This window comes from Diospyros lotus, chromosome 12, assembly GCF_014633365.1.
Source record: "Diospyros lotus cultivar Yz01 chromosome 12, ASM1463336v1, whole genome shotgun sequence".
Lineage (NCBI taxonomy): Eukaryota > Viridiplantae > Streptophyta > Magnoliopsida > Ericales > Ebenaceae > Diospyros > Diospyros lotus.
Window position 1 is genome coordinate 11,712,350 of NC_068349.1, and position 25,571 is coordinate 11,737,920.

The following is a 25,571-nucleotide window of genomic DNA, read 5'->3' on the forward strand; positions in this document are numbered from 1 at the left end:
ATTTAAAGATCAAAATCAAATAGTTAAGAAAATAAGATGTCTAACAATCTATTTATTTTCTGCAGAAACATCAATGGGTTCTACTCAACCACTTGCTAGATTACTTGACACAAATCGCCTAACTGGACCTAATTTTAATGATTGGCTCTGAAACTTGAAATTATTTTTAAATTTGGAGAAGATTACTTATGTGTTGGATGTGCTTATTCCTGAGCTGTCAGCTAAACAGATTACTCAAGAAGAGCAAAATACTCTCAACAAGTGGCGAGATGATGATCTCACCACTAGGAGTTATATGCTTGTCTCCATGAGTAACAAGTTGCAATGACAGCATGAGAAAATGGCTGATGCTCATACAATGCTCACTCACCTGCAAGAGTTGCATGGTGAGCAGAGTTGTACTGCGAGATATGAGATATCTAAGGCACTCTTTAGGAAAAAGATGTCTCTGGGAGGATCAGTTGGAGAATATGTTTTCAAAATAATCTCCTTGATTGAGAAGTTGAAGGACTTGGAGGAAGAGCCTAATCTTCAACTCCAAATTGATTTGATCCTTCAATATTTGTCAAATTCATATGGAAATTTCATCTTGAATTTCAATATGAACAAGATAGAGTACACTCCGACAGAGCTATTAAACATGCTCACTACGACACAAAGTAACATGAAGTCCGGTGCTATGATGGTTGTTGCCTCTTCAAGTAAAACTAGGAAGGGGAAAGGCAAGAATAAGGCCACACAAGCACCAAAGGCATCCCAAGGAATAAGTAAAAGAAAGGGAAAAGTTGTTGCTAACAAGGGAAAATGTTTCCACTATGGCAAAGACGAGCACTGGAAAAGGAACTGCAAAGACTACCTCAATTCCTTGAAGAAGGAAGTGGGAGGTATGATGTTAGTTCATGAATATTTTTCTATTGCTCAAACTTTTGCCTTATGGATTCTAGATTATGGAGCGATAACTCATGTTTGTCTTCTATACAAGATCTGGAACGAAGTAGGAAGCTTGCAAGTCATGAGACCATGCTCAAGGTAGCGAATGGAGCAAAGGTTGCAACCACAGCTATTGGCACTGTCACTTTATTTTTATCGCAAGGATGTAATTTAATTTAAATGATTGTTTATGTGTTCCAGCAGCATTTAGAAACATTATTTCTATTCCTGTCTTCGTTAAAGAAAAATATGAATTTTCTTTTAGAAATGATATTTGTGATATTTATTTCGGAAAAAAATTGATTGCTACTAGGAATTCAGTAAATGGCCTTCACATTCTGAATGTAATTGTCGATAAAAGCAAGCAATTGTGTGTGGTTAACAATAAGAGACCAAGAGATAACCCGAATCCTAAAGTTCTATGGCACCATTGATTAGGTCATATAGGGGATGACAGAATCTCAAAGTTCGAGAGAGATGGATTTTTGGGCTCATTGGGTTCTGAACCATATCCAACATGCGAATCCTACATTCTTGGCAAGATGACCAGATCGCCCTTTGTTGGGTAAGGAATTAAGGCCACAGAATTATTAGGATTTATACATTCAGATGCATGTGGGCCTAGTAATGTACTAGCCCAAGGTGGTTATCAGTACTTCATTACTTTTACAGATAATATGTTTTGATATGGATATGTTTTTCTAATGAAGCATAAGTCTGAATCTTTTGAAATGTTCAAAGAATTTAAGGCTGAAGTAGAAAATCAAACTGGTAAAAGGATAAAGATCTTATGATCAGATCGTGGAGGCGAGTATCTAAGTAACGAGTTTGAAGATTTTCTTAAGGTCTCGAGTATTGTATCACAAAGGACCCCACCAGGAACACCTCAACTAAATGGAGTTTCAGATAGGAGAAATCGGACTCTTATTAGATATGGTTCAAAGTACGTTGAGTTTCCCAGACTTACCTTTGTTCCTGTGGGGACACGCTCTTCAAACTGCTATCTATATATTAAATAGAGTTCCCTCCAAATCAGTTCCTATGAACACCATATGAGATATGGGTTGGTAGGAAGCCAAGTCTTAAGCACAAGATTTGGGGATGTACAACTTTTGTGAAAAAGTTTAAATTAGAGAAACTTGAGACAAGATCATTAAAGGGCAGATTTATAAGATATCCTAAGGATACCTTAGGATATGAATTTTATCTTCCTGAACTGCAACAAGTAGTTGTTAGCAGCAGTGTTCTAAAAGGCGCTAGGCGCTAGTCGGGCGCCCGACTGGGGCCTAGCGCCTAGGGCGCCTAGGCGGCGACTTGGAAAATAGTGTTTTTTTTTTAAATTTTTTTATGCAACTTGATATCAAGTAAACCAAAGTTAGAATAATAAGTGAAATAATGAATTTAAACATTAAAAAACTTTAAAAACAAATTGTTGTACATTAGTACTGAGGTCAAGATGACAAAAACAACAATAATACAACATAAACATTAAAACATATATGAAGAATCTAAGTAATATCTAGTTATCTTAGTGGATTTCTTCTTCTTCCTCTCCATATTCTTCTAGCACACGATCTTCATCAGACTCAAAATCAAATTCATGATGCTCTTGTTCATCTTCTTCTTCTGATTGAAAATCATCTTCATGAAGTTCTCTCATCCAAGAACTTCTTCGAGGTTGAAGCATGTCGTCTGCTCCAGAAGCTTCACCAACCATTTCCCAAGTGAACCCCATACCAAGCTCAATTTCTTCATCATCTTCTCCATCAACGATCCATCCTTGTGCATTACTAGCATCACTAGCAAGTAGCACATCAACATTCCTCTCCTTCTCCCTTTTTTGCTTGTTCATCAGTTTTGCATTAAATTGGACAAAGACTAGATTGTTCAATCGATTAACATCTAGTCTATTTCTTTTCTTCGTATGTATCTACATGAAGAAAATGAAAGCAATATCAATAATTCAATATAAATGATAGATAACTAATTGATTAAAATATTGAAAACACTTTAAAATATGCACTAACCCCTTCAAAAGTACTCCAATTTCTTTCACAACCGAATGAACTACTAGTTAACGAGAGGATCCTTCTCGCCATTCATTGCAAGTTTGGTGTTTGATTTCCATAAGTCATCCACCATTTAACTACATAGGTTAAACAAATTTGAAATTTATACACTAAACTAATATACGATAGAAACTTAAAAAAAAAAAGTCCTAAGGATTAAAGGAAGGAATTTTATACCTGGGTTATAATTATCATCATTTGTTGCATACCCTTGAATTGCCCATGACTTTCCAAAAACTCCTTCTTTGCAAGTACATTGTGGCAACTCAACATTTAAAATATGCCCTTGCATGCGATCATCACCATAAAAAAACATCTCCACAGCATTAAAAAACCCATCCATCAGTTCATTATCAAATTGCATATCCATATCTTTGAACAAATAATATGGATTCAAAAGGTAAGCCGCAAAATGCAATGGACTATCTAACCTATCTTTCACTCTTGCATCAATAATTTCCATAATAGGCAAATAGTTCTTTTCAAGATTGTTTAGGGCCTCCTTAATATCCTTTTTTGCCTGATTAATCTCTCCATATAAAAAGCCCATAGAATGCTTCTTATCTGCATCAACAATTCGAAGCACCTTCACCAAAGGTGCAAAAACCTTAAGACATATAGTCACACCATTCCAGAAAGCAATGCTTAACACAGTTGCATAGGCTGCTTTCCCTTTAACAGTCTTTGACCACTTGCACTCCTCCCACTCAGAGCTAGTAAACATTGCCCTCAATTGGCTCTTTTTCTCCATTAAACTTTGTAGAGTAAGGAAAGAAGAAGCAAATCTAGTGACACCGGTCTCACTATATCCCTCTTCTTTGTAAATGACCTCATTAAGGATAAGGTCTTATGATGTGCATAAATAAAGATTGTCAAACTCTTGGCTTGATCAATGACTTTTTTGTACCTTGGCAGTTTTCCAATGCTTTCAAGCATTAAATTGATGATGTGAGTAGCACATGATGTCCAAAAGATATTGGGTCTCTTCACCTTCAATAACTTTGCCGCTCCCATATTGTTGGCAGCATTGTCAGTTACCACTTGGACAACATTTTGTGGCCCAACTTGCTCAATGCATTTGTCCACATACTCAAAAATGAGTTCACTTGTATGTGCCTCCTCTGAAGATTCTTTAGAAGAAAGGAAAGCAGTACCTGCATTAGAATTAACACATAAGTTCATGATGCTCCTTCTTTTTCTATCACTCCAAGCATCTGTCATAATGGAGCACCCATTTCTTGCCCACTCTTCTTCATGCTTCTTTAACAAACCTTTCATCCTGTCAACTTCCCCCTTTAGCAACGTTTCCCTCAACTAGTATTGACTAGGAGGATTGAAGCCTGGCCCAAATTGACCAACTGCCTCAACAAACAACTTGAAACTGTCATTATCAATGGCATTGAAAGGAATACCGTGCTCATAGACCCACCTAGCACAATATTCACGAACTGTCTATGTCCTCTCTTTAAAGAGTGCTTCATTGATATTTTGTTGTCTTTGTGTCATTTTTACACTTGAACCAGCTTCAGGGCTGATGGAGCTTGCAAATTTATCTATAGGGCCAAGTGTGCGGGGTGGGTTATTACTCCCTAATTCTTGCAATTCATCATCGCCATTCCCTTCCCCCTTTTCAGAAATATTGACTGTTGATCTCAACAGATCTTCTTCCTTTTTCTTATTCTTCTTTTTATTCCTTACCTCCTCAATTGCATTCTTGCATTTGGCTCTATCATCTGGAGAAGCTTTTGGACATGCAGACACATTTCCAGAAATGTGGCCAATGTGTTCTTTAACTCGGTAAACACCGCCAGACATCACCTTACTGCATAACTTGCATTTGACTTTGTCCATATTCTTGGGATCAATTAGCATCCCATACTCCCACCCCACATCATTTGACTTCCTTTTAAGAATTGAGACGGTAGCGGACGATGCTTCCGTACTCCCCGTTCCAGACATCACTTAAACTGAACAAAATCAAATCTGAAAATCATGTGGAAGACAAAATCTGAAAATCAAATCTGAAAATCATTGCTAACAGCCTAACACAAATCTGAAAATCAAAGCTAACAACCTAACACAGGAACTTAACATTGCTAATAGCCTAACACAAATCTGAAACTGAAAATCAAAATCATGTGGAAGATAAAATCTAAAAATCAAATCTGAAAATCGCTAACAGCCTAACACAAATCTGAAAATCAAAGCTAACAGCCTAACACATGAACTTAACATTGCTAATGCTAACAGCCTAACAGATTCCAAGTAGAATCATAATCAGGATGATCTTTCCAATGGACTAAGAACTTTCAAACCTCTCCATCCCTGGTAAAATAATCAGCAAATAGCATTAATTTTATCTTTGTGCACTGAATTTACTGGTAAAGGTAATGCAATGTAAGTTTGGGTAATGAAGTCTAGTTTGTGTTAAGGAGGTTCAATAAGAATCAATGAAAGGATCATCAGGTGACTTATCAAGGAAAAGAAAAAAAGAGAGAGAGGCTAACACAAATCTGAAAATCAAAATCATGTGGAAGACAAAATCTAAACATTGCTAGTGAAAGACATGGTTAATAAATCTGAAAATCATAGATGATGGTTAATAAATAGTTTTAAATACATAGTACATACTGTTAGTGATGCTTGAAGGCGGCGGACTGAGAGAGAAAGGGGCTCGGCGGTGGCAGAACACAGAGGAGAGGCGGTCGGCGGCGAGGGACGCAGTCGGCGGCCGGTGAGAGAGGCAGTGCGGTGGCCGGTGAGAGAGGCGACCAGAGAGGTTGCTCGGTGAGAGAGGTGGTGCGGTGAGAGAGGCGGCCAGACAGGTTGTCGTTCCAGCAAGCAGCGGCGGCGGGTCCGGCGACGGCGAGGAGGGGAGCAACCGGTAACGCACCAAGATGAGACAACGAGAGGCGAGAGAGAGAGGAGGGGGGGAAATCTGAAAACGAAATGAAATGTAAACCTAAAGCTAAAGAAAAGTGTGGGGGGCGGTGGCCGCCTAGGGCTGCGACTGGCGGCTAGGCAGTCGCCTCGGCCGCCTAGGCGCGCCTGGAACCGCCTAGTCAGGGGGCCGCCTCCCCCAAAAGCGCCACGGCTGGCGGCCGCCCAGCCCGAGTTTTAGAACACTGGTTAGCAGAAATGTCATATTTCTTGAAAAATAAATTATTCAAGAAGGTGAAACAGAAAGGAAGATAGAACTTGGCGAAGAGTTTGCCAAACATGAATCTGTTCCAGATAATGTCCAAGAACTGATTGAGGAGCCAATGCCAAGTATTGCACTTCCCATAAGAAAAAGTGAGAGGATACCTCGTTAGCTTGAGAGATATGGTTTCCTAAGTGAAGAAGAGTTGTTCCTTGTAAGAGACAACAATCACTCGAATGATCCTACCACTTACCAAGAGGCGATATCAGATATCGACTCGAATAGATGGCTAGAAACTATGAAATCTGAAATGGATTCCATGTATGTGAACTAGGTCTGGACTCTTATCGATCCACCAAAAGATAGAGTACCTATTGGATGTAAATGGGTCTTCAAGAAGAAGATAGGTTCAAATGAAAAGGTTGAGACCTATAAAACTAAACATATGGCAAAAAGTTACCGTCAAAGGTAAGGCATTGACTATAAGGAAACCTTTTCACTAGTTGTTATGCTTAAATCCATTAGGATTTTACCAGCAATCGCCGCTCATTATAATTATGAGATTTAGCAAATGAATATGAAAACAACTTTCCTAAATGGTTATATAGATCAGGATATCTATATGGAGCAACCTGAAGGCTTCACACCCAAAGATAATGCAGGGAAAATATGCAAGCTTAAGAGATCCATTTATGGTCCTAAGCAAGTATCCAGAAGTTGGAACATCCATTTTGATGATGAAGTCAAATCATTTGGTTTCATTCAAAACGTTGATGAACCCTGTGTTTAATTCTCATTGATGAACCCTGTGTTACATTTACAGGAAAAAAAGAACCCTATGTTGAATTAATAGTTGAATTGGCAACGAGAATAATCAACTATTAATTCTCGTAAATCATGAGTGACATCTAGCAATATGTCATAATTACCCAATTTATTGTGAAGCATATATTGTGAACCTTTTACTATGATACCATGCAATACGATCCGTCTAACATCATAAATCCCGACAAGATATGAGATCACAGTCAATAGGTCAAATCTCTTAATCTTGTCATGACCAAATCCAAAAATCAATCTTAACTAATATAACACAACCTTATGAAACACACATTCCATCATCATATTAGCTCGACCAAGGATTTATCGACAAAGAATTATTGGATCGCATAAGATATCCCTCCTCATAAATCTCAAGGTGATAGATTTCATGTTTGATGCATACATACCTCATATATTACTGAACTAGGCACACAAATACGCATGATCGTTTTTTATTAGAAAAAACATATAATATCGTTGATATCCTAATCCACCAATACATAGATATACATGTCATCCCAGGTCTAAGGACTAGTTGCACATCCACAGCTAACATTGAATTATTGACCCGTGAGATATAACACATGTGATCCAATATTAACAGTCTCGTTTAGTGAACTCGTTCCTGTAATGAGCACTCACTCATCTTCCTTCTATATCTCATACAAAATGGCACGAGACTCACCAACCTTTTCTTTCAGTATCTCATACTGAACAAGGAAGAAGACGATGTGCTGGCATTTACGAATTGCTACTGTCCAGATTAGGAACTCTATAGCCAGGAACATGTTTATAGTATAATGAATTGTGGATTATCCGTCACGCATATTCTTAACATTTAAGAATGGTATCCACTTCATATTATACTAATGGATGTATGTTTTAATTTAAATCATATTGCAATTTAAATAAAAACATAAACTTGCCATTTAAATATTATTTAAAGAATTACAAGATCGAGTCCCTTTGTGTCACTAGAATTCGTCTTCAAGGCTCATATCTAACAAGTTGTACCTTGTATTGGCAATTATAACCAGGTGTACTAGAGGCTAGCTATAGCAATTGTACTTGGAAGGTAGTTGCCTATGGTTGTACTTAATTTTGAATTTGGTAGTCTTGTTAGTGCCAACCTGCTGCTAGGATTAGTATATAAGAACTGATCCAACCTAATACAAATCATAGAGGAATATTTGAGACTAATTCTCTATTTTTCTCGCTCAATTCTTCTCTCTTTCTCAATCTATCTCCCTCTCACATCCTTTGTTCTTCCCATTCTCCTAGATTTCTTCCCAATTCCCCCTAATTCCCTGCCCTAAATTCTCACCAATTGATTGAGAATTCATTGTCAAATTTTAGGATCTAACAATTTGGCATCAGAGCTCATCCTCAGCCGACGATTCCCACATGCGATCTCAACTCCGATGGCAAACGATACTAGAATGAAGAATTTTGAATCCCAGCTACAACAATTCAACTAAACAATCTCTGATCTACAAGCAAAGGTTGATTCCTTGGATATTGGATCAAACAGGAACCATGAGGCAACTATCTTAATGGATTTGAAATTAGAGACAACGACTTGTAAGTTGGAGAACTCAATGGATGGGTTAGCAAAGAGATTGGATAGCTTCATGGTGATGTTTTCCAAATTGCCCCAACTAAGTCTCCCTCCCGAATTTCTCCCTAGGGAGAGATCGGATCCACTCCAACTCGGGAATGGAGTGATCCATAGAGCTACTAGATCCTCTGAATTTGAGGTAGAACTGACAGTGGTTGGGAAGAATGTAGTGGAGAGAAGGCAAGAAGTATAGGCTGCCACAAATCAGCCCTACTTTCTGTCATAACCCCAAGGATAAATTGGTAAATATAATAGTAGAAGTTTACATGCATTATAGAATAATTGTAAGTTCCTTTTCCTTTTTCTGTTATAGGGCTTTGTCCTTAGCTAATAGGTTGTTAAGTTGTTTGTTGTATTGCACATGGGTGCATGTGAGAGGCTGTAGGCTATATATAAGCCACAGCTAAGGATGGGAGGATTATGTTTTTGATTGATGAATGAATTCTCTCAATTTTCTCTTATCTCTCTCTAAACTCTCTCACGAACCCTCTAATCTCCCTCTATTTCTATTTTGTTGTATTCCTCCCCCATTTCTTGTTGCCTTTTCCTCCCTATCCGTCTAATTCTCCCCCTAATTTCTCTCAAATTCCTATCAAAACCCTAGGTACACGACATTTAGTATCAGACTAGTCATTCTTCGGCTATGGTTCATGCAATTTTGATAGTTGATTCCGACGATTCTTGGTGGAATTAATTGAGCAAAGCAACTGATCATTTTCTGAAAACTAATCGTAGATCAATGATTTTCGGAAGAGTAATAGGCCAATGATTATCGAAAGCTGGATTTGGAATTGCGAGTTGGTTTTCAAAAGTTGCACATCTTCTTTGGCGAATTTAAGTAACAGTGTCAAAGGCCAGTTAGGTTGTGAAAAGCGACTTTGAAGGACCAAGTGAATCACAGGAAGTTGTTCTCGACAGATTGGTTGCCAGCGGTTGGTAAAACATGCAATCCAGGAGAAGTCGCTTGAATTCCGAAGTCGAGCAAGGGTCCTCTAGCCATTAGATAGTGATTGGGGTGTGAGTAGCAACAGTGTAAGTCTTGATTGGCTGCTAATTTTCGATCGAAGCAGAGCAAATCAATTTCGGCTCAAAACTGTAGGCAAATTCTATTTGGAGAGACAGATTCCTCCGACTTCTTTCGCTCATGAGATCGAACACCCTAGGCTGCTAATTTTCAATCACCTCACAGTCTAAATTGGAAGGCATTTGAGGTGAGTATAGGAGACTTTTGCAACAGGAGAGCCAGGAGGTGGAGTCGGACCTATTGCCTAGTAGTTCATTTTGCTGGGGAATGGAAGATCCTTGATCCATAAGTGAAGCGGTTTTTAAGTAATAGTTGATTCGTAGTAACCAACTGTAGTGATTTCTAGAGATCGGCTTGGGTTAGGATATTGTTGAGTTACGACTGCCTTCAATCCTAATCAATGATCTGGAAGGTTGTTCGACTTTGGAGCAGTGGTGAACGAAGGTGAAAAGTGGTGAATTCCCATCATCGAAGATTTACTTGATGAACTAAAGAATGCTTCAATATTTTCCAAACTAGATTTACGCTCAGGCTACCACCAGATTCGCATGAAACCTGATGACATCCATAAGACCGCTTTCCGAACCCATCATGGCCGCTACGAGTTCTCAGTGATGCCATTCGGGCTCACCAATGTTCCAGCTACCTTCCAATCACTTATGAACCAAGTCTTTGAGCCTTTCCTACGTAAATTCATCTTAGTTTTCTTCGATGACATCTTAATTTACAGCCAAACTTATACCCAACATTTGCAACACCTAAGGACTACATTCGATATCCTCAAATCCAACCAATTGTATATTAAGGGGTCTAAATGCACCTTTGGCCAGAAGCAGGTGAAGTACTTAGGCCACGTTATTTCAGGGGCGGGAGTGAGTACTGATCCCAAGAAGGTAGTTGCTATGGTGAATTGGCCAAAGCCTATCAACTTGAAGGCTTTGAGGGGATTCCTAGGACTCACCGACTATTACAGGCGTTTTATCAGAAATTATGGCCTCATCAGCCGGCCATTAACAGAACTCCTGAAGAAAGATGGGTTTAAGTGGGGACCGGAGGCAGACAGAGCATTTGGGCAATTTAAGGATGCCATGTGCAAGGCACCAGTGTTGGGGTTATCAAATTTCAATAAGCCATTCATCCTTGAAACGGATGCTTGTGGAACGGGAATAGGAGCAGTGTTAATGCAAGAGGACAAACCTCTAGCTTATCTCAGTCAATCCCTATCTCCCAGACATGCCGGCCTTAGCATATACGAGAAGGAGTTACTAGCAGTAGTGATGGCTGTGGAATGGTAGAGACATTATCTAGAAGGACCGTTCATTATACGCATTGACCACGAAATTGGAAGACAAAGATTGCATTATAGAGGGTTTACCTAAATCGGAAGACAAAGATTGCATTATGGTCATAGTGGACAGACTCACGAAGTTCGCTCACTTTATTGGGTTAACTCATTCATATTCTGCTCGGGAAGTGGCTAGAACTTTCCTCGACCAAGTTATGAAGCTGCATGGGGTCCCTAACTCAATAATTTCTGATCGAGATAAGATTTTCACTAGCCTTTTTTGGCAGGAGCTTATGAAGGTTTTAAGAGTGAGATTGAAGATGTCTACAACCTACCATCCTCAGACAGATGGCCAAACCGAACGGGTGAACCAGTGTGTGGAAAGGTATCTCAGGTGCCTATGTTTTCTTCACCCTAAGGGATGGCACAGATGGATTTCTCTTGCTCAATGGTGATACAAGTCTTGCCACCATGCCTCAATTAAACGGTCACCTTTTGAAGCATTGTTCGTGTAACGCCCCGTTTTTTCGGGCGTGTCATAAATTAGGACAATTTTGGAATAATAAATTTTTTTCTCTTCCAAACTTAAAGCTAAATCATATCATTTCTCATATCTATCCCAAAATTTCTATACATTTTCCTGAAAGAGAATTATTATACGCATCCAATGCGAAAGCAATGATCGAACCCGACATCTTAACATTAATCGAAATTTAGTTTTTACATCATTGTTCCTCAACATAACTTAATACAAAGCATAAGTTCTCAACTAACATTAACCTTAAATAGGGTTATACATCCTCATTCTTTCAAAACGTCCAGAATTCAAAGTAACAGAACTTAAATAAATGGGCTACATTACATACATTTCATTCATCATTTAATTCATCATGCACTTTGCTAAGTGTCATTTCATGCCTCATTCATCCTCGTATCTGCTACAATTTCCATCTGGAACGTTTGAATATTCCAAAGGCAAAGACCAAGTTAGATGATGAATCATCTAAGTAAGGCAACAACAAACACATTTCGTACATGAATGCAAAATGTCATTTCCATATCATTTCGGTTTGAGTCGACCGCACGCAACTGCTGCTCCCCATTTTCACGGCGACCTCTTTCGAAGCCGAGATGTATGGGTGCACCCTTGGCAGAGCAACAGTGCCAGTCCATATCTCAAACCCTTATACGATGCATGATCAATAATATCTTCGTGAACATATGCACATTTCATCATCAATACATGTAAATGCAATCTACATGATATATTTATATCAAGGCATGACAACATGATAAAATCATTTACTTAAAATCGGGTTTTGGGTTGAACTACTTACAAAACAAGCATTTTCCATAAAACTAAATCTAGTTGGAAGTACCACTTACCTTCTCAAACTTATCGAGCTACCTCGATATTCGCGCTTGTCTCGAAATTCGTGCATCGCCTCGATTTGCCCGCCAACCTCAAAATTCGCACAAGTCACTTCAACTTTAAGCCTCAAAGCATCCTAATCACCATATTTGATTAAATAAGTATTAAAACCAATTTTTCATAGTTTTTTGCATTTTTTTTATTTTTCTCTTTATTTCATCCTATTTTCCTCAATAAATCCAAACTAAATATTTCTCAAATATTTCACTATGACAATTCATAAAATAATATTCTTGAATTTCTGGAATTTTCTAAAAAATTTTACTCACCTTGATTTAGCCCCTCAAGCTTCCTCGGTATGCGTGTCATATCCTCGAAACGCATACCCGAATAATTTTTCTCGCCAAAATCTCCGGAATATTAATAAATATCCACTTCTTATTTTTTCGAGATTTTTATAGAAATTTTTGGCATTTTTCTCAAAAAAAATTTCCCTTTCTTTCCTGTCTTTTTCTTTTCTTTTCTTTTCTTTTTTTCTTTTATTTCTTCTTCTTCTTCTTCTTCTTCTTCTTCTTCTTCTTCCCATGTGCAACTTCCGCGTGCACAACGCTCGCGGCCGCCGCCACTAGGCCCTCCCGCCAGCCGTCGCCGCTTGCTAGCGCCACCGTGCATCTCTACCGCCGACCACCCGCGTTGTTGCTCAGCCCCTGCTCGCTGGCTCGCCTTCTTTCGCACGTCCATGGCTGCTGGTCGCTTGCCGCGGCCACCTCCGACTACCCACCACTGCACGTCCTCGCCTCAGCCACCTTCGCATCCTCCAGCCACCTTAGCCAGCTGAGCCAACCCCCGGCTCCTCCGCGCATCTTGCAGATCGCGGCCATGGCCGAATTTGGCCCCCCCCCTCTCTCTCTCTCCTTCTCGCATTACTCTCGACCCTCATTTATATAGGCAAGCCACTGCTTCCATTTTGCTTAGCTTGGGCATCACTTTAGCAAACTTGGCCACCATTCCTTGGAAGAAAACTTGGCCACCACTCTTAGCCATCTTCTCAATCTCTCTACAAATCCCTCGCCTTACACGCGTATACTTATATAATACATATATATATATATATTTTACACTAATATAATTATAGAAAAATACACTTTTAATCCTCATAATTAATCTTAATTACACTTGGGATTTTGATAATTGAACTTAGGCCCTCCAAGGCTTTCATTTAATACCATCAAGCCACCCCAAACTCCTCCAAAATTAATAATCGATAATTGCTCGATAAAATCAATTTCGCCCCAGTGTCATCACCGGGCCCTGTTTCATCCCGAAACTACTGAAGGGTTGTTCTTTATGAAAAACCGAAGCCCTCTCAAGTTTCCGTTGACTTCCTAAAAGTCCCCTACGACAATTCGATTTTGCAACCTAAATGGCAGCTGCATTTTAGCTGTACCGAACACCGTTCCTGATTCGATTTCTTTCGATACCATAAATCTTATCTCGGAACGCTCATCGAGACCATATCATTTTCCTTAGACAATTTCACTATGAGGCATTCCCTGCAGTCGATTCGGTACTGACAACTACTATCAAGCCAATTTTCCGGCATTTTAAACTTGTTTAAATTACGTGGCAACCTCATGAAAATATGGGTTCTTACAATTCGGCTACCCACCCCCACTCCTTCCAACTATTGGGGATGGCACTATGGTGGCCACAATGGAGGATTATTTGGAAAAAAGATAGAATGTGTTACAACAACTCAAGAAGAAATTGGCAGTGGCTCAAAATTGCATGAAGCAATACACGGATAAAAAGAGAAGTGAGAGGCAATTCGATGTAGGGGAAAAGGTCTATTTAAAGCTCCGACCAGCACATCTTAAGAAGATTGTCCAAGGCCAAATAACCAAGTTAAGTCCTAAGTACTACGGGCCCTACACCATTGAAGCTAAGATAGGCGTTGTGGCCCATAAGCTTAAACTGCCAGAGGAGACCAGGATCCATCCGGTTTTTCATGTATCCTTACTCAAGAACTCAATAGGAGATCAGCAGGTAGCTTCTACTCTACCGCAAATGTCAAGAGAGGCAGACGTTATAGCACAACCGAGCTCAATCTTGGACAGGCGAGTACTCTACAAGCATAGGGCCCCAATTATTCAGGTGTTGGTTAAATGGTCCAACCTTCCACATGACAGCAACACCTGAGAATACTTACCGGACCTACTTAGGTAATTTCCACAAGCAACCAGTTTACTCACCATTTCTTGAGGACAACAAATGTTTCAAGCCGGGGAAATTTGTCATGGTATAAGTCACTAGCTATGAAATAAGTCATGCAAGTGGTGATCACATGCACATGGGTAGGTAGTTATGTAGTTACTTCTAGAAGAAGGACACTCATGTAAATAACCTCGCATTGGCAGGAATAGACACGCGGTATCCTTCCTATATAAAGGACTCCGCAAACTGTATGGATCAGGTTGAAATTGAATCAAAACTCATTCTGAATTCTTTCTCAAATTCCCTCCCTCTCTTTCTTCCCTCTCTTTCTCGGTTTCTATCTTCTTTCTTCCAGAGAATTCTTCAAATCCTCTGGAACTCACTATTAGATTCACTAAGGTCTGACAAATGGCAGCAGAAAAATGCTGCATCTTCAGTTGACCAGAAGCATCAAACATGGGGAAAGAATTTTGAGAATGAGATCAACCAATGGGACAAGAGAGCAAGCAGTGGGTTACATGAAGAGTGCAAGGAATTTGGCCTTATGATACGCGAAAAGCTGCAAGAGTTTGCGATGATACTTATTAAGAAGTATCATTACAACTTTCCGGTGGAATACTTTGATGATTATCACAAAAGTTTTAACAAAGAAGAATTCATAAAAATGGAGCAGCCGGAGGAAAGGTGCAACATCAAAAATGATATTAAAGGTGAATGGCATTATCCAAAGGGAATCTGTAATGAACAGATTGATAGGGCAGCCAAGGCAAAAGGAGAATTAAAGGAACACACCGATTCCTTTGGAAAAGAAGTTCTCGATGGTGATGTTTTTTGGGATTCTGCAACAAGATCAGTCCAACTTTAAGGAAGAAGGAGAAGATAGTGAGGAAAAGGAATTGAAGGATGGCACTCAATCAATTGACAGCTTCTCAAGCACTCTTACTAGTGCTGAGACACTTGGCTAGGTGTTAATCATTGAGCAATCGTTGGCTAGAATTGAAGTTGCAGCATCTCCTAATGTTAATGCTCACAAACAGCCTTGGTATGAGTATTCAAGGAAAGAATACAAACCTCCATTGCTACATTTTGAGGCTGTTGTTGATATTTCTGCAGCAGAACATGGTTGTGGGTTGAATGGGGATACAGTAACAGCAATTATGGCTGTAGATCTGTGTCATGGTCCTAGGCCACAGTGACAATGAGCGAACCGGGGCTCGGTGGTTTAGAAAGAAAATGACAGTAGGGAGTCGAGTAAGAAGGTAGAAAGAACAGAGGATTAGAGAGAATTGGAGAATGCGAGGAAGAGATAGAGAGAAACAGAGTGATTTTTGTATTTAATCTTTTCGTAGTCATCTCCCGTGGAATGGGAGTAGTACATATAGGCGCGCCAGGTGGAAATAGATGCAGCAGATCCTTCCCTCCCTAGCAGTTGCAACAGAATATTTTGTCTTTTCCTAAGGCCTTTACACGTGGCCTCCTATAGCTAACAGAATCTGTTAGCTAGAATATGACTATTAACTGGAATATAAATGCAATAATGGAAATACAATAAAACAAACAGAAATGAAAATGCAAAATGGACCATAGCCGTGACAATCTGCCTTCTTACTTGCATTGGACAGTAATGAAGTACTAACAGAAGTCGCGAACATGGATAGTCCTTCCATTGGACTCCAAGGTTCACCTACTAGCTATGTCAATCTGAAAGTGGCTAATCACGTAAACTTGATTGGATATCTATTACCAGGGGTGGATGTATTGGGCTTGAACTCGATAAAGTTTTCCCTACTAAAATTCTGGGCCAATTTATGCTTGGAATTGATCTTGTAAACCTAAAAACGAATAAGAAGAAGCCTAGAAGGAGAAAGAAATAAAGAAGAATTAAACAGATAGAGAAAGCGGGCATTGGATGAAGAAACAATAGCTCGGTTGTAATAAGTTTCTTGGGGACAAGAAACCTTTTATGGTGGGGGGAATTGTCATGATATTAGGAGTAATAAAGGGGCATTATTGTAATAGGATATAATAATTAGTTAGGGATATTTTACAAACTGTTAGAAGCACATGGGTGTTGTTAGGATATTGTTAGAAATTAGTTTAGCATCTAGTTATGCCTATAAAAAGGCCAATTGTAAGAGGAGAGAAGGATATGCTTGAATTGATTAATGAAACTTTCATTCTCTCTCTAAGAATTCTCTCAAATCTCCCTCTCATTTCTCTCTACTGCTCTCCCTCAATTCTCTCTAATTTCTCCCCCATTTCTGTCCAAATTCCCCTCTAAATATTCTATTCTTAATCCTAAGCCTCTCAGATCCCTCTGAATAGCAATTTCAGCCCGTTATGAACCCTAGGTTCATGACAATATCTTCACTAAGACTTTACATAACAAGGACTTCCTTACTATGATAACTAAGATGGGTATGAACAATGTTCATAAATCATCTTGGGTGTGTGTGTGGGTGGGGGGTGGGGTGGAGGAGGAGTAAACAGCTAGTACAACTGGGTGTATGTGGCTATTATAGAAAGGTTGACTTGGTGGTGCAAGGCTATAAATGGCAGATCCTATGGCATACATCAGGGAAGACAAAAAGGAAGATAGAAATCAATCTAAATGGCAATTATTATATATAAACTGTGATTAGGAGAATGTTTCTATGTATATTCTTTCCTTTTCTAAATTTTTAAACTGTAAATTCTAGAGTTTTAAATAAAGGGAAAACCAAAGAGGTAGGTGCCTTTGTCTACCCTTTCAAAAGCCTAATTGCCTACTGATTTTACATTAAGCTTCACAACCAGTCTCCTATATCGTCAAAGATCCTTCAATGGCCCCCTTTTCCCAGTACAAGCTTAACATTAGGGTGCTTAACATTAGGGTCCAAAAGGAGTATCTACAGGGCGGGAATCAAGCATACTAGTCTCCTCCAAGATGTCCAAGGCATACTTTCATTGAGAGATGCACACACCATGCACAGATAGAGCTACCTCTAAAAATGAGAGTGCAAATGAGCCTTCAATTGCCCAATACTAACCTGATCATCGTCTGTAATAACAATATCATCTACATGCACCGCCAAGTGATAACTCCACCAATAGAATGACAATAGAAAATAGAATGATAATAGAAAATAGAATGATCAGCTTCACTTCTAGTCGTACCAAAGGACTATATGACAGAATTGAAGCAGTCAAACCAGCATCAAGAAGACTGCCTCAAGCCATATAAGGACGTCTTCAAGTGACACACCAGTGTAGACTCCCCCTAAGCAACAAAGCTAGGAAGTCGCAAATTCATGCAGATAGACTCCCCCTAAGAAAATTTATGCAGACTATAGCTTACAAATTTATGTAGATAAACAAATTCAGGACTGTTGTCTGTAACCATATTGATATATGTCAGTGAACTGTGTAAGAATAATGCATTGAACACTAGATTTATTTTAGACTGCAGGTCATATTAGAGATATGCCTTCCCTTGTGTGAACAATTCCCTTGATAAAAAATAAACATCCAATGAATTCGAGTACCATTTTAGAGATAAGTTGATATTCCATGAAAAGTAAAAGGCATGCATAATTCTTCTCTTCTTGGATAAATACCACCTAAATAAGTTTGTCAAAAATTATGGGACATGATCCTTTACAAACTCAAGGAGCTAGAAACAAGATGGCATATTTAGAAACAAGATCAGATATTTTGTACAAATATCATGCTAAGAGAGAGTAATTCAAAATTTATGTATCTAGAGCCAGAATTACCTTCCTGATAGCATTCCCAGCTGTCTAGAAATGTAAATATATGTATCGAGAACCATAATTACCTTCCTGTCAGTATTTCCACCTGTCTAGAAATGTTTTGAAAAATTGGCATCCTTTTCTGCAGTGTCAGCAACCTCAATGAACAAATCATGCGATCAAAATATTCAGCGAGGATCCTGTATCTGGAAATCATAGAGGCTAAATATTAGGACTAACCAAATAGTAACTAATATGTTAATTCAAGCATGTACAGAAGGAACCCACCTTTCTGGAAGTTCAGCTACTTCCTTTTTGTCCATTTTGCATAAAGACTCATTTGGCTTTTCTGGAGTCAGAGATGCAAATTTAGGATTCGCATGATGGCTTCCAACAATTTCTGGTCTTTGCACAGGTCCAGGAGAGAGGGCTCTTGACTTTCCAGTGCCTGGTACGATGTATTGACCCTTAATATCTGATGCAATCTGTTCCCTCTCTTCATATTTAGTGTCCTCCATGCTTTTAGTAAATAAGCTATGAAGAATCAAAACACTCGGTAAGAGATAAATCCTTCCTCCATGCTTTTAGTAAATAAGCTATGAAGAATCAAAACACTCAATAAGAGATAAATCCTCAACCAAAAAATATTAACAAGTTCATCTAAAGAAAAAAGTAATGTTCGTCATATTAAGATTATTTAGCCAATCCAATCATTCTATTCTTTAATTAAACTAGCCTCGATAATCAAATTTCTTGATTAAATAAACCCAAATAATCTAACCCAAACACTTAAAAAAAAAAAAAGCAAAAGCAGATCACCACACATGCAAACCAGAAACCTCATTGATGTAAATATGACTCAATGAAATAGGAGTCTTTAGCAATATTTTGAAAACAAGACTAGAGCATCAAACCAAGAAGGGGAAAAGGGTCAACGGTCAACAGTTGAACCAGGTTTCATAAATAAAAATTGTAACACAAATCTTAAAAATAAAAAATTGCACCCAAAAATAAATGATAACCAGTTCACTAGTTCAACTGGTTTGGCAAGCGGATTTTTCTCAACCAACTGGACTAGTTGGGTGACCAGTAACCAATTAACCCAGTCCTTCTGGTTTTCATAGCACCTGGAAGTTAGTAATAGTAAGAAGTAAAATAAACAAAAGCATATATGTATACATATACACATATATAAACAGAAGTCGGAAAGAAAAACAAGAACCATTGTCTGGAATGTTATATATAGAATTTTTTATGCTGAACTACATAAACATTTTTGTCACACTAAGGTTCCCCAGCTACTTTGCTTTTTAGCACTACTCCAGTTTCCACACTGCAGTCCAAGGGTCAAATCTTTAATTTGAATCAAGATCTCTAGATATTATAAATTTGGCTTTCTTGTATATCAGTTTTTTTACCTGTTCAAATGAAGCCAAATTCTGAATGATTGGAAATTACACTTTATCCAACATGGGTTGCCACCTAGACTGCCGGGAACACTTTTTCAGACCATATTTCTTACAGATGCAGATTAATTTTATATTTTAATATTGGAGAGAAAAGTGGCACATGATATGAAGCTCATCATAAAGTTAGGAGGGAGGGGTGGGACTATTTGCCCTACCTAATATTCCTAATTAAGAGGATTCTGAAAATCAGTGGCAGCTTCTGTGCTACTTATCCTACTGTACATGATTCTTTTCCTTAACTATTTGGGTTAGAATGTGCTGTAGCTATGATTGCACCTCGCACATTTCACCATTCACTCCATTTAAACATGGAAATTACTAAAAGTAGAGGTTCCCCTTTCACATAGGACAGCAGCAAAAGTCATTAACTAAAATTAACCGTGACCTCACATGGTCATATGGTAACAAACCTCTCTATGCACCCCCAACCCCAAACCCCACCCCCACCCCCACCCCCAAACACCAAATAACTTTCTGCCAAGGGGTATGTTGTCCCAATCTTCCGCCTCACTTAATCAAACACTCTACCCTCAAGATAATCGGAATTTCCCCACACACAAAAGAAATAGAAAAACAGAATATGAAAGCAGCAAATTAGAAAAACACACACACAAGAAGACACGAGATTTATCCTAATTCAGTTTCCCTTATAGGCAGTGTTCGAAAATGCGGCCTAGGCATTAGGCGGCCACTGGCTGCTAGGCACCCCTAGGCGTCGGGCCCAATTAATCAGGCCACGGCGGTGCCTAGGCGGCCTAGGCAACGCCTAGCCGCCTAGGTCGTGCACAGCCTGGGCCGACCTATTTCCCCTTTCCCTTTCTCTCTCTAGTCGTTCGTCGCAGGTCATTTCTCTCTCTCTCTTGTCATAACCCAAGGAATAATAGAAGGGCATTACTGTAATGGGTTATTAGGATATTTTTACAAGTTGTTAGAAGCACATGGGTGCTGTTAGGATGTTGTTAGAAATTAGTTAACTAGCTTCTATGCCTATATAAAGGCCCCATTGTAAGAGGAGAATATATGCTTGAATTGATTAATGAAACTCTTATTCTCTCTCTAAGAATTCTTTCAATTCTCCCTCTCATTTTCTCTCTACTTCTCTCCCTCATTTCTCTCTACATTCTTTCCCCATTTCTTCCTCTCAAATATTATGTTCTTGATTCTATTCATCAGCTCCTTTCGATTGTCATTCCAACCCTAGGCTAAACCCTAGGTTCATGACATCTCTCTCTCTCTCTCGCCGCCACTGCCGATCTCGTCTCATGGTCGTTCGCCGCCACCATTGATCTCGTCTCTTGGTCGTTCTCTCTCTTCGCCGCCGATCTCATCTCTTGGTCGTTCTCTCTCGTCGCCACCGATCTCATATGTTCACCGTCCTCTCTCATCGACAATCTCATCTTCCTCCAGTATGTATCCATCGTCCTCCACCTCCAGTAAAAAAGTAAAAAACATTGCTCCTTGCTGCAGCAAGTTGCTGCTACTTGCTGCAGTGAGCAGCAATGTTCCCTAGCAAGCAGCAAGCAACCTTTTTCCTAGGTGTCGCCTAGGCCCCGTCTAGGCGCCCGACTAGCGCCTAACGCGTTTTAGAACATTGCTTATAGGAAACCTACATCCAGACTGCATTTGGCCTCTTCTCCACTATCTTGAATCTAGAAAACAATTACATATACTGTAACCAAACTCTCTCTCACAACCCTATACCCAGGCTATACAGAGATTACAGCAGATTACAAAGCACTCAATGGCTTTCCTCTTACACAGCACATACTCGCACAAAATTCCCAAGATAGAATCAAAAACTAGTGAGAACTAAAGGCCTCCAACCCCTTATTTATAAAACATAAGGGCGGACAAAACAAGAGTTAATGAACTAACAGCTTTGGTTGTTATAACTAACCAACTAACAGAACAACTAAATGAAATACCGAATACATTCCTGACATTAACTGCTCACCCAAGACAATCAACTAATCTAATACAAATGATTTAACAGGGTAAAAGGGATAGGACAAGAAAATAAAGTTTGGAATAAAGGTAGACCAAAAGAAAACTTAACTAAAAGTACTCATTCATTCAATGTTGTAAAGTTGTAGGTCGTTTATAGGTGCAGGGATGTACACCAACAAATGAGACTTCCATGGTACATTTTTTGTGCTTTAGTGCTGAGATACACATATAAGTACAATACGATAATCATAGAAGTATAAGTAATCAATAAATATGTTACAATCAATGTTTTAATCAACCATGCCAAATAGGTTGGTGAGAATTAGTTTGTCCAACTATTGATTACATACAACTTGTTGCAAGTGTTCATACTTCTTAAGTGGAAGAGCACCAAAAAGATAACCAAAATCAAAATGCAATAATGATTGCAACATTGAGAACTACGACCCTAGTTGATACAGTTGTTACATGAACTCGGTCTTGCATTTATGTATCTAAGAGTTAGATTCATCTAATTCCAAAGTACAAGAACGAGAATATGGATAAATTTCATATATTCTTAAAGATCTTTTATTTATTTAAAATGAAGCAACAAATATGCTGCTTCATCAAGGAGGACGGGTCATCAGGGTTCATAACCCCCCTACGATGCATCAAAGTGAACATAAACACTCAAAATACAGCCAATGCATTAACCCTGCAGTTCCAAGCACTCGATTGAATAAATAGTAAGGATTTGGTGGTTGGTGTAAAAAGTGATGAAGTTGTAAGCACTTGACGACCAAACACAACAAGGAGTCGATGCATTAGAGCATAAAAGTCCCAAATTCATGACATTCCTTTGGTGAAATTCCAATGAATTATATGCACAAGGATTGTGCTAAGCATGTAAAAATGACAAAGAAATTGAGGTAAAAAATTAAGGTTATTGAAGTCCTTACACTGTTTGAAACCAAAAAACCTAGGTTGTAGGGAAACGGAGATGGAAAATAGATACGATACGAAACAAAAATAGGGAAACAGTGTTACGACCCTAAGATTTGCCTAGGGTCTAGGAAGGAATTTGGTAAGAATTAAAGGAAGATAGGGCAAAAAGGAAGGGAAAGAATAGAGTGGACAGAACTGAGGAAGAAGAGAGAAAGATGGGAGGAAGAACAAGGAGAATTGGGAGAGGGAAAATGAGAGAATTCAAATCATTCATTAAGCTCCCTTCCTCTTAACTACTCAAGCCTATTTATAGGCTTACAATTGAAAATGCTAACAACAACAACAACAGAAAATGCAACTAATAAGGAAAACACTTGACATGTATTACTAATATATCCTTGGGGTTCCTTGGGGCCATGACAAACAGCATTTTTTAAAAAAGTAGGAAACAGAAACACAAGGAAATGCATAAATAAAAAAATATAGGGGCCTTTTTTTAATATATTTTTTAATATAGAAAATTATAAAGAATAGTTATTTAATCTAAAGATAAACATAAATTCCATAATGCACTCATACAAACATAATCATAAATTCTATCATCCATGAACTATGATTTACCAATTAAAAACAAACAATAATTTAAAAAAAAATAATCAAACATAATACAATTTATAAAAGTTCCTCCACTTCATCATTCTCTCTCTAGGGTCTCTTATCTCTTGGACATCAACCAAGTCCAATATCATTTAATCAACACATCAACCAAGTTCAAACTTCAATTCATTCCCAGACTAAAGCCTAGCAACTTGAATCAGTACAATTAAGAGGAACGGAGAAGATAGAGAGATGACAGTCGTTAAAAGCATAGCAGTTGGCGGGTTGGGATGGATAACAGAGTCAGCTCTCCGAAATCCTAAGCATCTATTGGGTTGAAATGAGAGTGGGCACATCCCTTTGACTGCCACCACACAAATTTCACTTTCAAATTAAGGAAACCAACAATAATGCAGTTTGGAATAATTCTGAATGAGTTTATTTGATCAAACAGGGGCAGCCTCAAAATTAGGGTGACACGTATCAACAACCCTAGCAAGAAATGGTTCCCAACTTCCCATCACTCTGAAAGATTATAATAACACAATCAAATTATCAAAATGAAAGTAAAATCATTAGCTTACGGACAGTAATCAGGCCCTTTCAAGTCAAAACGAAGCAGTACGAGATCCACCAGAAATAAGACCAAGAAACAGACAAAAGAAGAAAAACAAAACAAATCATACCACTTTAAGCTGAATCGACGGCGCCACCCAGCAATCGGAGTTTGTGTTTGTGAATCGACGGCGGCAAGGGGTAGCGACAGTTCGTGTTGCACGGTAACGGCGGCACCGAGCACAGAAACGTCGATTCGTGTTTGTGAATCGACGGCGGCTCAGCCCAGTTTGTGTTTGTGAATCGACGGCGCACCGAGGACCGAGCAACCGGACGGCAAGCGGGAACACGATGATAAGGGGATGGTCGGAGAGATAGAGACTAGGGCAGCCCTTGAATCGGAATTAATCTTATGCTCGTTAGAGACGGAAAAATTCCGTCTCTAACGCCTTGTGGATATTTTCCCTCCAAAACAGCGCCAAAACATTTTTGAAATTATAAAAATAATTTAAAATTATTTTTTTAACGTCTTAAAATATTTTAATATAAGAAATATTTTTAAAATATCAAAATATTTTAAAATCTTTGTTAATTTTTTAGAACTTAAGATAGAATAAAGAATCGATATTTTTTAAATAATAAGAGTTTTGTAAAACTTTAATACATGATTCAAGTGAATTTTTAAATTCTAAGAAACTTGAAGAGTTTGTGTTTAAATTTGAAAAATGGGCAATCCAGATCCAAATGGACGGATCTGTTGTACGATGGAAACAATTCACAAAATCTTATATATTTGTTATATTGAATGGTTGCATTTTAATTTGTATGGTACTATTAGAGACGTTATTTATTATAATTAAATGGGTTTTGCTATTTAAATATTTTTATTAATTAAAATATTTAAATATTGAAAAAAGTGTACTAAAGTTTCCTAACAAAACACATTAATTTTAGGTCTAAATTAAGAATATACAAAGTGGTAAAATAACCATGAAAAATATTACAATTTTTATGTGTAAATTTTTGACACACAATAACTCATAAATTATATATATTAAATAATTATATAAAATCCATGTGTGAATTTGCCCAAGAAAATTTAAACCCAACAATAGAGAGAGAACAACACCAACCTTCTTGAGAAAATAGTGCTTAATAAGAAAATCTACTTTTAAAAATTAAATAAGATTATAATGGAGTTAGATAGTCAAAATAATACTCTGTAAATTATATTAATAATGTACCGAAATTAGTTTTTAAATATATTTCTAAATTTATATTTGTTAAATAAAAATATTTTTAGATAATCAGTATCTTCACATATGAAGGTGGATGTTAGATTTAATGATGTAATTAAACTCATAAACAACAACATTGTTTACCATCAACTTTTCTACACTACAACACTTTTTTAGTAGTATTTAGATATAAAAATAAATATGTAAAATACTTTTGTGTGAATTTTCTATTTATGTATAAAAAAAAACAATTGTATATTTAAGAGCACAGTAATGACGAATCCAACTTAGCAATTTGACTTCAACGAAGAATAGTAGAAATATATGTGTGTAACTTTTTATGAATCTAGTATATTTTTCTCATGGGTATAGTGGAGTAGTTCAGATCGTACATGAGTTGGAGCCTAAGAGACCCTGGACTTTAGCTGCTATATAGACAACGTCAGATCCCGTGTTCGACTCTTGTTGTTGGGTTTCGTGATTTATCCCTTTATTGTAATCTTGAGACTGAGCTGCGGGACTCTTAAGGTAAGAAATTTCACCTTTTGGAACCTAAGTACATTTGTACAAATTACAACTACTTTAAAAAAATCCTAATGAAATGTATAGCCAACCAAATGTATGCTATAAC

General features: G+C 38.1%; 2 protein-coding genes across 5 annotated transcripts in view; both read right to left on the bottom strand.

Annotated features, from left to right (window-relative positions):
* Positions 1-24,100, bottom strand: part of LOC127786909 (CDT1-like protein a, chloroplastic) — a 62,241-nt gene extending 38,141 nt beyond the window's left edge. Inside the window, exons 1-3 of one of the 3 annotated variants that reach the window (XM_052314667.1) lie at positions 23,834-24,100; positions 18,496-18,741; positions 18,294-18,413 (exon numbers count right to left, since the gene is read on the bottom strand). In XM_052314667.1, coding sequence (XP_052170627.1) covers positions 18,294-18,413; positions 18,496-18,725 — 350 coding nt within the window. In that variant the 5' untranslated portion in view covers positions 18,726-18,741; positions 23,834-24,100. Of the gene's footprint in view, positions 1-18,293; positions 18,414-18,495; positions 18,804-23,833 lie in introns of all 3 variants that reach the window. The other 2 variants (XM_052314666.1, XM_052314665.1) reach the window with 2 other exon arrangements.
* LOC127786910 (uncharacterized) lies at positions 2,690-4,413 on the bottom strand. Of its 2 annotated transcripts, XR_008020075.1 has the most exons (3): positions 3,177-4,413; positions 2,958-3,076; positions 2,690-2,860 (listed from the first exon to the last, which is right to left on the bottom strand). XR_008020075.1 is itself a non-coding variant. In XM_052314668.1 (2 exons), exons 1-2 carry the CDS (start codon positions 3,748-3,750, stop codon positions 3,030-3,032), a joined length of 621 nt encoding a protein of 206 aa, XP_052170628.1. In that variant the 5' UTR covers positions 3,751-4,413; the 3' UTR covers positions 2,690-3,029. The 2 variants fall into 2 exon arrangements, 1 of the variants encoding a protein (XP_052170628.1); XM_052314668.1 differs by having other exon boundaries at positions 2,690-3,076.
* Positions 24,101-25,571: the final 1,471 nt, after the last annotated feature.

What these genes read in the sequence shown, in the direction of transcription:
- LOC127786910 (XM_052314668.1), bottom strand. Translation starts at nt 3,750, where the DNA reads ATGGAGAAAAAGAGCCAATTGAGGGCAATGTTTACTAGCTCTGAGTGG. An exon ending in TGATGATAATTATAACCCAG is followed by an intron (nt 3,077 to 3,176) that starts GTATAAAATTCC and finishes TAACCTATGTAG; the next exon opens with TTAAATGGTGGATGACTTAT.